The sequence below is a fragment of the Cynara cardunculus genome, assembly GCF_001531365.2.
Source record: "Cynara cardunculus var. scolymus isolate 2C chromosome LG 6, CcrdV1, whole genome shotgun sequence".
NCBI classification, from domain to species: Eukaryota; Viridiplantae; Streptophyta; class Magnoliopsida; order Asterales; family Asteraceae; genus Cynara; species Cynara cardunculus.
In genome coordinates this window covers 16,672,891-16,688,654 of record NC_037533.1, presented here as the reverse complement: position 1 = coordinate 16,688,654, position 15,764 = coordinate 16,672,891, and the positions used below count along the sequence as shown (strand labels likewise).

The following is a 15,764-nucleotide window of genomic DNA, read 5'->3' as shown; positions in this document are numbered from 1 at the left end:
TATTAATAATTTATATTAATTAAAATATAATATAATTAAATAAATAATATATATTAATTAAAATTTTATTTAATTAATAATAAAATAAAAAATAATAATCACAAAAAAACACAAAAATTTATAAAGCACAAATGATTAAAGCTTACTTAGGGTGACATACCATCAAAAAATCAAAAGTCAAAATATTCAAATAAAATTTATGTCCATCTTATTTATTTTAGAGATTACAGTATAAATCATATTATTAAAATATTCAATATATTTAACAAAATATTATTTTTATCTGTCTATACATTTAACTTCAACGATTCTCATTGATAAAAATAATAATTTATCTGTCGTCAATAATCATATCTGGAAAATAATACAAATTCATATAATTTCACCTTCTCTTTCCATATTTTCTCCATTTTAAAGATGGTTTAGGATGGTGCCTGATTGGTTTGAGTTTGACTCCAAATGTCAAAAGTACCTAGAGGTCCCAGGTTCAAATCCAATGAGGAATAAAAATTCTTTTGTGGTCACGGAAGTTCAAATGCGATGACTCCGGACTATCTGCAAAGCAGGTGGTCGCCCTGAGATTAGTTGGCTCGCATAGCAGGTTGGATATACAGGTTAATTAAAAAAACAAAGATGGTTTTAAAGAATCTGTATACCCAAAATTTATATTTTGAATAACCTGTTGAAGTGGTCTAAACAACTGTATATGTGTTGTTAGAGCATAAAAATTGTTTTAAATAAATAAATAAATAAAAATGTTGTTATAAAACCTAATTATTATTTTTAAAATTTGATTTATTTTTAAAAAAAATTGTTTTGAAACTTAAACATTTAGAATGACAAATTAATTATACTTGTAATAATTTCATAACGTTTTAAGATATTTGTCGATATCGTTAACATAAAAACGTCAATATTCCATACATCTGTTATCATAAAGTTTGTTAAAGATCTCACGATTTAGAAAGTTTTCAAAAGAACGTCCCCTGTTAATATATCAGTTAGTTAATATCTCAATATATAAATTTAGTGATCGGTCATCAATTTATAGTTTCTAACTGTATATTTACAGGTTGTTTACCAAACACATACTCAAATAAGCGCGTACCAAGTCATATTACCTTACCCGATGAGTATGACAAGGACCAAAAAGTTTACCCGGTAAAGGCAAAGACAAGAACCAGGAGTCTAACCCTGTAAGTAAGGGCGATGATTCTTACTGGGTTAATTGTTCCGTACTATACGGTTTTTAGTAGACTAAAATCTTACCCAATAAGTAATAGTGTTGAATTTTATCGATAACGCTTAAAGGGATGGACCCAGAAGTTTTTTCAAGTGACGACACCATTTGACTATGAGAAACACATTGAAATATTTTTTTTCACAAAAATCATCATCAATCTCTTGGTTTAGTTCGTTACTTTTCATATGTGAGGTCTTGTGTTCAAATCTTTTATTGCAAAAAAATTCAGAAACATAATAAATATGAAATCAAAAGCTAAAAACTAAGAAAATTACGCTAACAGAACTCAAACTCGGGTCTGGGGTGGAAGAAAAGTCTTGCAAACCAACTCTACCGAGGGAAAATAAATATCCTCATTGTAGTTCCAAAATATATATATATGCTGGCACACAACAAACTGATACGGTGACACTTTTCACGACCCTATAGCTTTTTACACTGCAAAGGGTGAAAGAAACGGTGGCACATGTCACCACATAACAGTCTAGGTCCGTCCCTGTTATAACCGGGTTTTCTACAAACCTGGGTCAAGGTAACCTTATGTGTTTAATACGTGAAATATGTGATTAACATGCATGATATTCTAATGCATGGATGGTATATGTGCAAAGACATGATGCATACATGAGTTTTGTGATTCATACATGAGATTTATGAATACATGTGATAAGATATTATATGAAAATAATATATATTAAAACTCAACCTTCATGGTTAAGAAAACCGTGGGTTTTTATAATAAATAAACTCACTATCCAAAGATATTTCTATTGGATAAATGATTCACCGCCTATGAGTTTTATAATAATTAAAATAATCTCCACCGCCATTGTGAGAGTATTTAAAGAAAGAAAGAGATAAGATTTTATCTTATCACTTCATTTGGAGAAAAACCTGTTGAAAGAGAAAATAAATGTTATGGCGATGAGAAGTGTTCTTGAAGAAATCTTTTGTTCAAAACTGTTTGAAGAGCTTGTGATTTGCTGTGTGTTTTAAAACTACAAAATCTGTGATTATTAAGGTGAATTTTTGAATTACTATCAGTTTACAAACCGTGAGTTTTTGATGACTAAAACTTATATATATATATATATTGTTATATAAACTGCTGAGTTTTGATGTTGGTTTTGAAGAAAAGATGGTAAAAACTGTTTTGATAATTTAAATGTGTTATTGTTATATATTTGAGTATTAAAAACTGTTTTGGGAAAGATAAAGAAGGGATTGCTTTTTTAAAACAATTTGAGAAATGATATCCTGTTTTGAGGATTTAAAAATGATATGATGTTTTGGAAATCATTGAAAGAATAGATTGTTCTTGAGTTTGAAAAGTTTTGATGATAAAACTGTTGGTTGAAAACTATAGAGAATATTCTTTTAAGACGGTTGTGATTTTGATCTATCTTCATTTGGAATTAATCTATAGATTTTATGGATAAAAATATGAATGAGGATTCGATAAGATGGTTGTGACTATGGTCCTTCATCCGAACTAGTTCATAGATTTTCAAGAAGAAATAAGAGTGACATATCAAGGAGAGAAGTCTTTTGGAATAAGGGTGACATATCAAGGAGAGGTGTCTTTTGGAATAAGGGTGACATATCAGAGAGAGGTGTCTTTTGGAATAAGGGTGGCATATCAAGAAGATGTGTCTTTTGGAATAAGGGTGACATATCAAGGGTGGCAATTGTGTGTGAATATTATAGCTCTTACTATTATGTCTTTTAAGACTACAATAGATTTGAATCCTTACTTCTTTGTGATTTGAGAACTCAAAGATGTTCTTCTTATTAGAAATAATAGTATTGACTTTATTGAGAAGGGAAAAACTTGGCCTATGGCCATTGGTATTGGTTAAAAATGTTTTGGAACGGAATGTTCATTTTTATGAGAATCAGAGGGGTTCTGATTGTTCCTTGTAAGGAACCAGAGGAGCTCTGGTTGTTCCTCAATGTAGAACCAGAGGGTTCTGGACGATGGTTTGAAAATTATACAAGTCTTTTACAAATTTTTAGTTAAACTAGAGGCTTTGTATTCGTAAATTTTTATACTTAGAAACTTTTCTTATGAAAACATACCAGAGGGGATCTAGTTGGCCTATACGGGTTGAACCAGAGGCTCTGGTTGGTCTTGCATGAAGACACAGAAGCTCTGGCTAGTAGAACCAAAGGCTCTGGTCCTACATGATATTTTCAAAATATAATTTTATCCTTGGAAAAGCTATGTTAATATCTATAATGATGATCGATGAACATTTTTGGGAATTTTATTTAAGTAAGAGGCTTTGGTTAGTTTAACTAGAAGCTCTGGTAGAGGAACCAGAGGGGTTCTGGTCCTCGTATGAGTTGAAATATTTTCTAAGTATGGTATTTGGAACCAGAAGTCCGATGGACTCAAACATAATATGTTCTAAGTGTGTTATTTGGAACTAGAGGTCCGATGGACTCAAACAGAATGTGATTTTATTTCTCTTTATGTGAAATGGTTTAAATGATTTGTTGATTCTCACCCTGCATTACATAAAAAGAGAACCTTACTAGACATTCATATCTAACCCTCATTTTGTGTTTTCAAATATGTGTGCAGGTAATGATAATAGGGAAAGAATATTCTATGATTACTTCCCTATGTGCTTAGAATTATGAAGATCATATCTGAATGAGTTTTGGAGAATGGATATCATACAAGAGAATATATTTTGAAGTTTTGAGCTGTATATATTGTATTGTAGTCTCTTGTATTATGGACCTGTGTGGAGAAAACATGTATTATATGTATGATATATGTGTTATATGCAATGTAAGCGCTTATTTGATAAGTGTTTAGGTGAACGACCCCTTTAGAACTCCATAGTGAGTCATTATGTAGAAATGAACCCATTTTTATTACTAGAAACCATCATTCAGATCACCTTGCAAGGAGAACAAGATTCAGTACAAAAGAAACTAGACTACTGCTATGCATTCGATCTCGATCCTTGCATCCAACGGCAACGCTGCAACTTGGTATGTTGAACGAGCGGGTGCTGGTGCAGGGAAATCTGATACACCCCACCATTTCCTCGAGTTAGGTTCCAATAACGAGAACATCAATAATTACAATTATATAAGAAGTAGGTCTTGAAGACAAATACATGAATCCGTCCATTAAGGCGTAAGTCGTAACTCATTGCAAACTGAACCAAAACAATTCCGACATACCCCACAACATGAGTGATGCCTAAGAGATAGGGGTGCACAAAAACCCAACCAACACGGTTTATGTTGGGTTGGGTAATTGGGTCGGATCGGGTTGTTCAAATGTCTTCAACCCGATCAACCCAACCCGTATTTACTCCTACTCGGAGGAGGAGTGTAGAGTAAACGTGGCCTCTACCCCCAGAAAGTGGAGTGGTTGTTTCCATGAATGTTAACAGTAATATATGAGTTCCTAACCACAAGGGTGGTGCTTGATTGGTTTGAGCTTGGCTCCAAAGGTCAAAAGAACCAGGAGGTCTCAGATTCAAATCCAACAAGGAATAAAAATCCCCTTGTGGCAACGAAGGTCCAAATGCGGTGATTCCGGGCTATCTGCAAAGCAGATGGTCGCCCTGGGATTAGTCGGCTCGCATAACGGGTTGGATATCCAGGTTAATCAAAAAATAAAAATTAAATAAATGAGTTCCTTAATCAGCATGTCAAATAAACAACATCCAAACACAAGAAATATTGTGAACTCACATTTAGCATATATCTCATTCACCTTCTTAAAGTCCTTCAGATCAGCCAACCTGCCACCAAATAGATCATTAAGAATCAATGCCCAAAAAAATTTCTTACTAAAAGGGTTGTGTTTGGTACGCGGTGCAAAAACTTGTTGGCTCATGTTTAGCGCAACATTAGACTAAGAATGGACTGGACAGGGCCTGAATAAGACAAAAAAAGCTTTTTTCTGTCCCACCAAAATAGGTGTAACAAAAGGGAGATAGGACAAGGAAATTACTAAACTACCCATGACAAATTAAAACGCTAAAACCTTTCACAATTCTTTCACCTGCCTAGCTCACAATCCGTCCAGTCCAGTCATATCCACATACCAAACGCACCCTTAAAGATGAGGATGCATCGATGGGAAAGAAAGCATGTTTACATGATTGTGGTCTTAACCACAGAGGAATAGCTGGCACCACTTGCTTTCAATATCTCTCCCATGTTCTTGAGAACCTGAAAATCCAAGCCAATTTATGGTAATAAGACAATAAGCACATACTATAAAATCCTATTCGTTTTGATCAGTTAACGATTTCAGCTTTCTAGGCCTATTTACTTAGACCGAAGAAAAAAAAATGAAAAACTGACAGTTCCTATCTTAAGGCTCCCTTTGTCCCAAAAAAATGTCCACAATGAAAAAGGTACAGTTTTAGTAATATATGATTATTACAATTTTTTATTAACTAGATGACAAGTTTACCATTGATAACAGAGAGAGTATTAATTTTATCAATTTCATAATTAAGGTTAGAATTGGAAAGTATACACTTAGTTTTTAAATCGGACATTTATTTTGAAACAAACTAAAATAGAAATGTGGACAAAGCAACAGGCTGACCCAATAGCTTCGGATTCAACTTAAAACCATGGTGGAAGTCACTCGTAACCACCACAACTTTGAACTTATAAGAAGCTCTCACCAATCTACTTTTCCATCCATTTGAACGAGTTGTTACAAGTAACTGTTTCCCTTTTCTAGAAGTCCCTGAAGATGGTCAATTGGAGTCTTAAGATAGGTATCCACCAATATCTATATTTGAAGATGGCCACGACAGTGATTTATGTTACAAAATAGAAAATCCAAGGCCCTACGAGTACATTGCAAACGGATAATTTTTTTATGTTACCTGTTCGGTTTGTTCCTCCACGCTGTCCGAGACAAACTTCCCAGTCTGCAGAAATACCCATGCATTGAATTAGACATTCAACAAGAGAGAAAAAACTAATCAACGAAGCATTTGAAAGACGTGAAAACGTTATCACGAAACCTCCGGAATAAGACCAAGGACACCAGATAGGAATACGGTATCATTGGTTTTTATGGCTTGAGAATAGGGACCCAAAGCTGCTGGAGCCTTGTCAGTTTTAACAGCCTCCTTTATACCTGTATCCGAAATAAACAAACTTACCATTTATTCATTCAAAGATTCAAACAACTTGAACTAATGTAAACAAGATCCACAAGAACCACTTGGGTTGTGGACTTGTGGCGCACTGGTTAAGACTATATTTCCTAGGTTCAAATCCAGGCGTTGCCAAAGCCTTTGTGAACATTCGTGGTTGCCTGACACCCGAAATAGTCAGTGCGTGTAAGTTGGTTAGGATACCCAAGATTACCAAAATAAAGTTAAAACAAGAACGACAAGAGAAAAGAAAAAACCCCACACACCACACTACATGCACTTACCCTCCTCGTGCATTTTTGACAATCCATCAGCTATCATATACCAAGAATCGTAGGGGATAGGGTTAGTGAGTCGGTAGTTAGGTTAATAGAAACCTAAGTTAGACTATGGGTGTGTTGTTTCCACACCTCGCTTATATTTTCACAATACTTATACATTCTTCTATTATTGTTGTGGCTTAGGCATATCTAGTGTCTCAAAATTTAGCATATCTGTGTTAGGGGCTGTTCGGCTGGTTTTCCATTGAGTCCTGTGTGGATAAAGTTGTTTGTGTGGATTAATATATATGTATAGATCACAAAGATTTTTGTGGGAGGGTTTTTCATTGATGGAAGGAGCGTGTTGTTTAACTGAGAGGGGCATAATCAGAAAAAAAAAACTTGCCTTTCTCCATGTATATCCACCCTAAATGACTTTTTGTTAGCAGCTTAATGTGACTCACAGCTTATTCTGTTAGCTATACATGGCTGTTTGGTAGTTGCTTAACGATATAGAAAGTGGCTTATTCAGTTAGCTTCTAGGAGGAGCTTAAAAGCCTAAGTTTTTTCCAATCCTGCTACTTCCAATCAAAAAACACAGCTCGTAAAAAACCCCAAACAAAAATCTTCCTGATCCATATAGACAGATGAATCAACGTAGATGACTTTATTCATACACGACTTCATGAAAAACCACCCCTAAGTCAATTTCTGTATCATTATGCCACTACCATGCAGTAGTTTATAACAAACCAAATAAGCTGAAAGTCTCGTTAAGCTGCTAACAAACAAAACAAACAGCCATTACTGTTGTTTACTCTTATCTAATCTTTCAAAATTTAATATATCTGTTTTTCAGAGTCCAAACCTATTCAGTGATATATAAATATATGCAATCAACAATATATTCCTCCACAATTTCAAGTCAATCATGAAGTTGTTAAAATAAACACAATCTAACACATTTCTAAATGCTTTCAATTCACGATACCAAATCAAACTTTTCAAATTTCCATCTACCAGATCATAGAAAAACAATACTCACTGGCGTTAGTAGAAATGGCGAAGCAAGCAAAGGACTTAGATCGATGGGAATAACACGGCTTAGAAGACCTCCGGAAAGTAGAGACTGCAGAGGATCCGCATCCTAAACCAGGAGCAGGTAGTGAAGTGCGGTGGCAGAGTGCACCAATGGCCATCGCCGGAACATTCAACGACGGTGCTAGGGCGGAAATGGACGACGCCATTATCTCTCTCACTGGAAGTCCAACTACTCGCTTTCGAAGGCGAGACGGCTATGACAAGTGGAAACCATTCGACTCGCATCTCGAGCCCATATAACTTTCGGCCCAAAACGCTCAAATTTGACAATACTTTTTTTTTTTATTTTTTAAGGTAAAATCGATAAAATATATTATATATGGTATATTTCAAATACAAGACGTGCATTTGTACAACCAATGCAACCCAATTAATTGAGATATTTATAGAAATAATGAAAATTTTATTATAATTTAAATATTTATGGAAGATGACTAGAGTTCATTAATTATGATCAATACTTTATATTATGAAACAATCAAAACTTTTATAAAATCACATATTTATAAAATTAAATGGACGATTAAGATTGAGTTGTATTGGTTGTATAAATATAAAAGGTTACATAATAACTCACCTCTCTCTCTCTCTCTCTTTATATATATATATAGAGAGAGAGAGAGAGAGAAGGGTTGGTTATTATACAATCATTAACATTTGTGCAACCAATACAACTCAATCTCAACCGTTCATTTCATTTGATTAATATGTGATTTCATAGAAGTCTTGAGTGTTTCCTAATATAAAGTATTGATCATAATTAATGAACTATATTCATCTTCCATAAATATTTAAATCATAATAAATGAACTCTCATCATTTCCATAAATATCTCAATGTATTGGGTTGCATTGGTTGTACAAATGCGACGGGTTGTATTTGAAATAAACTCTCTCTCTCTCCCCCCCTCTCTCTCTCTCTCTCTCTCTATATATATATATATATATATATATACTAGTTGTGTACCCGCACAATGCGGCGGGATATAAATTTTATATAAATGTAAGCGAGAATATATCCATCGGAGTGTTTGCTCTTCATCATTTTTTTATGCCAACTTCAAAGACAAAATGAAATGATAATTGTGGCCAAATTCAATATAAGGAGTCAAGTGAATTTCATCCTGATTTGCGTGGTCCATCAAAAGAAAGTTTTTCCATAAGAATGGTTGTCAAGTCCAAAATCTTTAAATAAAAGAGCTATCCCATTAGAGCAAGGGACAACAAGAAGTTGCTCATCACAACATGGCCCAACCTCCATTAAATAATCGAGTGACTCACCAAAAGAATTAGGAGTAGTGGACATCTCCAAATTATGAGGTCCAATGGGAATGGGACAAGTAACAGGCCCAAATGTAAAAGAAAGAGGTTGCCGATTACCATTATTTTTTCCCGAAACACCTTACTCACTATCACATGCTGTGTGGGTAAAAAAGACAGCTGGGTTTTCCCACTTTTTTGTGTTTCCATGTACCCCAAGACCCCCGCCATTTTCAACGTTAACCATGCTTGCACTTTTTCCTGCCAACACTATTGCAAGCCTTCACCTTTTCCTGCACAGACCCATCTTCCAAAACAGTGAAAGGGCTAACCTTTTTGGAAAAAAGATTATCCAAAGTCAGCTTTTCCCTTTCATTTTCAAGAAAAAAAATCCTCCCCCATCGCATCAATTTCAAAGGTCAAAGACCTAGCCTTTCAGACCCGAGGAGTCACTTTCATGCAAGGGGGAACTAAAGAAACTTTCCACATCTTCAGTACTTTCGGTGCATGGAGGATTACCAAATACGAATATTTTTTGATTTTTTTGGATAAGACCATTGGATCATCTTCATGGGAGGTTTTGCTCAAAGAAAGTCCAAAAACGTTATCAACAGGAGATGAAATAACAAACTTTTCATCCATCAAGCCTTCACCAGAATTTAAACCTACATGATTAGTAGCAACACTAAACTCTAGACCATCTTCACCATGAGATTGAGAGAAGAGGACTTTATTTTCAACAATGGATGTTAGGGTGGCTGAAAGATAGCTTTCGTTGACCACGAAGGCTTGAAGAAACAGCAATCCTCCCAGTCTTTTCTTCCAAATGATTTTTAGAGATAGAGACAACAATCAATCCACGGGAGGGATGTAAAAGAGGGGTAAGGAAGGAACCCATTTTGAATATCCACAAGCTCTTTCTCAACTTCAGTACTTCCTTTTCCCATGTTGTAAACAGGAGCTTCGAAAGCCAAGCATAATTTCTCTTAGTCTTCTTCAGAAAAACCATTCTTGATCAAGGAAGGCAGATTCCTACATTTGAACCTTTATGTTCATGAGAAATAAAGAACAAATGGTTCTAGTGGAACAAGAAAGAGAAGCCAAGAAAACAAAGAACCAAAAGCCAGCTAGTGAATCACACAAAAACAAATGGTTCTAGTGGAACAAGAAAGGGAAACCGACCAAAAATATGCAAAAATCTCAATCAGAGATTTTAGGATTTTTTTTTATTTGAATTTTGAATTTCTAAAACGGTCTTGACATAAAGGAAATGCTAGAAAAGGAAGAGAAGCCAAGAAAGCAAGTTCTACCTATTGCATTTAAAGTCAATGCACATAAAACTTGTACACCATGCTTTATGAGTTGTAATTAAGAGTTTTTTGAATTTGTTGCATAAAACCATTGTAACTTATGTTTTAGGATTTGTAATTAAGATAATGGCCTAAATGGTTATATATGTAGTATAGATATATAACATGTTGTTTACTGAATATTTATTTGGTAAGTGTTTACTTATCATTTATTTTATCTGATGAATATAACGACCAAGAATCTTATCCAATAAAAGTGATACTAAACAGTGGCGGAAACAGGATTTTTGAGGCACCTTTAAGGTAGATTAAAGGTCCGTGAAGTTGTTCGATGCGTGTTTAGCTTAATTTCACAGTTTCAAGAGATTTTCAAAAAAATTATTATTATTATTTTGAAGGATTTTTAGTTGATTTCGAGGTACTTTTTTAGTTGGTGGGATACAAACGGAAAGCTACTGAAGGAAACATGATAGAAAGTACAAAAAAAAATTGTTTTGACAAAAAAAACCTAAAATCTAACCGAATTTTACTTACATGGTTATCAGTTATTTGATAAATTGTTGTATATAAAAAAAATACAGTTTTTATGGTTGACTACTACTTTTAAGTTCGAAGGACTAAGATAAAAATGAATTGTAAACCACATAGATGAAAATAACAATAAAGTTTAAATCATAAGGATGAAAACAATAATAAATTAAAACCACGAGGATGGAATTCGTAATTTCTGAACCACAAGAACGAAAATAAAACCACAAGGGTGGTGCCTGATTGGTTTGAGTTTGGTTCCAAAAGTCAAAAGTACCTGGAGGGTCCAGGTTTATATTCAAGGAGAAATAAAAATCCTCTTGTAGCCACGGAGGTTCAAATGCGGTGACTTCAGACCATTTACAAAACAGGTGATCACACTAGAATTAATTGATTCGCATAGCGAGTTAGATATTCAAGTTAATAAAAAAAAAACGAAAATAAAAAATTTCAACAACGTACATGAACGAAAAACATTATTTACTCAATATTAGTTATTCATATGAGTTTCAAATGCTAAATACAAATATACAACAAAGTTTCATTCAAATACTGTTATATAAAAAAAAAACTAAGGGGTTAAACATGTAAATTGTGGAATAATATAGGGGTGGTTTTGTTATTTACTCAAAATAAATAGAACAACATCGTTCTTCCTTTTCCAATTCACAATTTTGTTAGGCTGTCTCTGATATGGTATTGTTATATTTACACTTATTTATATCACAGCCGATTATTTAGCAGTTGTTGAATGGTTTGGTGTAGAATGATTAAGTGGTCAGAATGATTAAAAGACTCTTATAATATAGTGCGAAATGAAATATAATTATTCGATAATTATTCAGAATGAAATTAGGGTGCTGAATGGTTAAGAGAGACACATGATACAAAATCATTCAGATGGTTTTAGGACCATTAAGAGTCAGAATTTTTTTTTTGGCAAACAATATTCACCTCTTACCAATTCATAGGTTGTCTCTTAATGGAACTACTAAGAGGTAAACAAACAGTCATTAAGTTAAATCATGTATTAAAATTAAGAAAATAATGTTTTGATGTTAATGTGTGTAACTGACATCTATAAGTATGTGTTTAACATACAACAGTTGTATATTTAGCATTCCACTTTTGTTATCATAAAATATCTGTCATTGAAAATCTCCAAGCAGTTGATGATAGCAGATGAGAAGTCACGTTGATTTAAAAAAAGACTTGCTTTGGCGTCTTAACGGTATAAAATTCTAGACACAAATCTGACCAAGTTGTCGACATGTATCTGATGGTGATTGTATCATATGAAGATTAATTAACTGTTTTGGAATGAACTTTATAATAATAGTAATTAATTACGTATTAGATGTTGAATATGCAATTCTTTTGGTGAAATCTGTGATTAAAGAACCTCATTTATGTACCTTGGAATGCGTTAATTGATCACTTACAGGAAAATACTGCTAGTTATGTTTAAACTGGAAATGCAGTATGTTTATTTAATGGAGTTATGTTTTGAATAATTCAATCTAGAATCAGTTATCAGCTATAATTTGGTATAATTAATAAAATTTAATAAATATAAGGGTATGGATCGGTTCAAAATTTCAAATAAAAAGGCAAGATATCGTGGAATTGTAATACGTGAATCATTATTTTTCGGTAAATCAATTACGAATTTTTTTTCTAGAATGCCGAAAATTTCTACAATAAATTGGGGTAGAGTCCCACTACATTGCATTGCCAGAATCCATGTTGTATATTTGAACTTGTTGGAACTGTCCATATCCGGTTCATCCTTCGGAACCGGTGCATGGCTGTCGTCAGCTCGTGCCGTAAGGTGTACATTTACCCCTATACCATTTTCTGCAGACATAAGAGACTCAGCCGCTTGTGAACCTTCGGGTACTGTTTACCAAATGGAAGTAAATTCATTTTTTTCCCCTCCCTACAACTCATGAATTAAGAATTCCCCAGATACCGTCATTGCTTCTTCTTCGGGAAAAGAAGTTCAAGAAAGGAGGAGGTCAATCAAAAAAAGAGATATCAATGTATGGACAGCTATCTCTCAACGACGGATTAGTCGACATTTTTCACAAATTTTTGCCTGATTATCCCTAAACCCAATGTGAGTTTTTATATTTTGATTTGAAAGAACTCTCATAGATTTTTTTTCCTTTTGGAAAATACAGGAGTGAAACAATCAACCTATTGATATTAGAAGGTTTTTTCAAACAACAAGGGGCTAGGTCAACTATTCAATCAAATGATATTGAGCATGTTTCCCATCTCTTCTCGAGAAACAAGTGGGGCTATTTCTTTGCAAAATTGTGCTCGATTTCATATGTGGCAAAGATCCATTTAAAGATGCATATATGCACCTATATGAATAATCTATAACATCGGTTCATATATATATATATATATGTATCTTCAGACATGTTAATTTTGGATTGTTTTTTTTTCATTATTCACCTATGAATCTTTGATTTGGACCTTCTCATTGTTTATAATCTTCTAATTTAAACCTTCTAGAAGGATAACAATACATTAAGGGGTCGTTTACCACACACTTACCAAGTAAACATTTACCGATAAAATTTAACACTATCATTTACTTACCGAATAATATTTTAATCCATCAAAATGACATCGTATGCAACAATTTACCTGTGGTAAGAGTCGTCGTTTTTACTTACCGGGTAAGACTCTTGGTCCTTGTCTTCCTCTTACTGGGTAAGATTCTTGGTATTTATCATATTCATTTGATAAGGTAATGTGACTTGGTAAGGGCTTACCCGAGTAAGCGTTTGGTAAACGATCCCTAAATATGATTTATTGCTTACGCTAGGGGTGCTCAAAAACTCGACCAACCTGATCAACCCAACCCAACACGAAATAACCCAATTCGAAGCAACCCGATGTCTAATCGAGTTGTAAAATTGTCAAACTGTAGGTATTAAGTTGATATTGGGTTACTATTATTTGAACCCAACCCAACCCGATGAACCCGATATCCTTTTATTTATTGGATTTAATATGATTGTTGAATTTCTATTAATATATACATTAGACAATTACACTATCATGTATGTTTTTCATATACACATGTTTTCAATCTATTCATATCTCTATATAACTCATTCATATATATGTTCAGTAACTGTGAACATATATATGTAAATTGAGAAAATTAACTAAATGTGATATACGTAATAAATATGGATAAGTTGTATCAAATGGTTGATGATGAAAAAGAAATTATGAGTAGAAAAATAAACGACTGAAAACAATCGCAAAATTAACAAATGATTATTAGTTTAACGATATTAAAGGACCGTTTATCAAATGCTTACTCGGGTAAGTGCTTATCAAGTCACATTTCTATACCGATTGAATATGACAAGTACCAAGAATCTTACATGGTAAAAACAAATACACGGACCGATAGTCTTATCCGGTAAGTGATGACGATGGCTCTTACCACGGTTAACACTTATCGTGTAAATTGTTACACACAATATCGTTTTGGTAGACTAAAATCTTATTCGATAGGGAACCCAACCCAATTTTTTCACTTTGAAAAATCTCACCCAATCCAACCCAACCCAAAGTCGTACAGGTTGTTTAGGGAAATTTTGGGGTTTTGTATGGGGGAGCTTAATTATACATCAACATGAAAATTCACTTTTTTTCATTCTTAGTACATGACTTGACCTGATTATGAATTTAAAGATAACTAGTTGTGTATCCGCGCAATGCGGCGGGAGCTGTGAATTTTAACAATTTTGAAGTTTCACTTGTTTTATTAGAGAGGATTTAACGATGATATAAGTTACACTTGGTATTTACATATTAATACAATTTGAATAAATAATGGTTATGGTTCCAATTACAGTCTATCGATAAAAAAGAATTGTATAACAATTTAAAATCCAACATATTTAAACGACTCCACAAATGTGTTTGATTTACACAAAGAGCAAAAGAATCAAGAGATCGAGAGCGAAACCGAGAGTTCTAGAGCAATTGAATGAGAGAATTTTAAAAACTCGTGGTGAATATCAGTTTGAATCTCACATTTAGAAGACGTAGAGGTATGAGAGGGTGAAGACATGAGTGAAATGTGTCAAAATCATTTTGGAAAAATGAAAAGAAAATGTAATAATATGCATTGGTAATTTGTATTAAATGTTATTTTAATTGTAGATTAAAAGATTTTAAGACTAAATGGGTAAATGAAAAGAAAAGATAATAATATGCATTAGTAACTTGTACTAATGAATTATAAGTTGTTTCTAAGACTGTGCATCAATATATAATATTATTTTATACATTAAAAATTAAAAATTATTTTTAAAATTTTTAATAAATCTAATTTATAAGATAATATAGATGTAAATAGTATTGTGGTGTTTGAAAACAGACCCCAAAGAGGCTGCGCACATGGGTAATTAAGACATGTCAAAGAGTGGCCTACCACTAACAACTTCCAACCTGCTGCCACCAAGAGGATGGCCATTTAATATATATAGAGAGAGATTGTTCAAAATACAATTTATTGTATTTGTACAATTAATACAACATAATAAATTGAAGTATTTATGAAAATGATGAAAGTTCATTTGTTATGATTTAAATATTTATGGAAGATAAATATAGTTCATTAATTATGATTAATACTTTATATTAAGAAACAATCAAAAACTTCTATAAAAATCACATATTAATCAAATGAAATAGACGGTTGAAATTGGGTTGTATTGGTTGCACAAATATCATGAGTTGTATAATAACCAACCTCTATATATATATATATATATATATATATATATAGACAGTGATAGAGATAAAGATATTATATTGATATAAATGCAAATAATTTGTATATTTAATTTAGATATGTTAATAAAGATGGG

General features: G+C 33.1%; 1 protein-coding gene across 1 annotated transcript; it reads right to left on the bottom strand.

The window, feature by feature from the left end:
- Window positions 1-4,107: 4,107 nt before the first annotated feature.
- LOC112514600 (reactive Intermediate Deaminase A, chloroplastic-like) lies at window positions 4,108-7,943 on the bottom strand. Its single transcript, XM_025121165.1, has 6 exons — window positions 7,702-7,943; window positions 6,262-6,377; window positions 6,121-6,165; window positions 5,373-5,446; window positions 4,964-5,013; window positions 4,108-4,284 (listed from the first exon to the last, which is right to left on the bottom strand). The coding sequence occupies exons 1-6, from the start codon at window positions 7,901-7,903 to the stop codon at window positions 4,190-4,192; spliced, it is 582 nt and encodes a 193-aa protein (XP_024976933.1). The 5' UTR covers window positions 7,904-7,943; the 3' UTR covers window positions 4,108-4,189.
- Window positions 7,944-15,764: the final 7,821 nt, after the last annotated feature.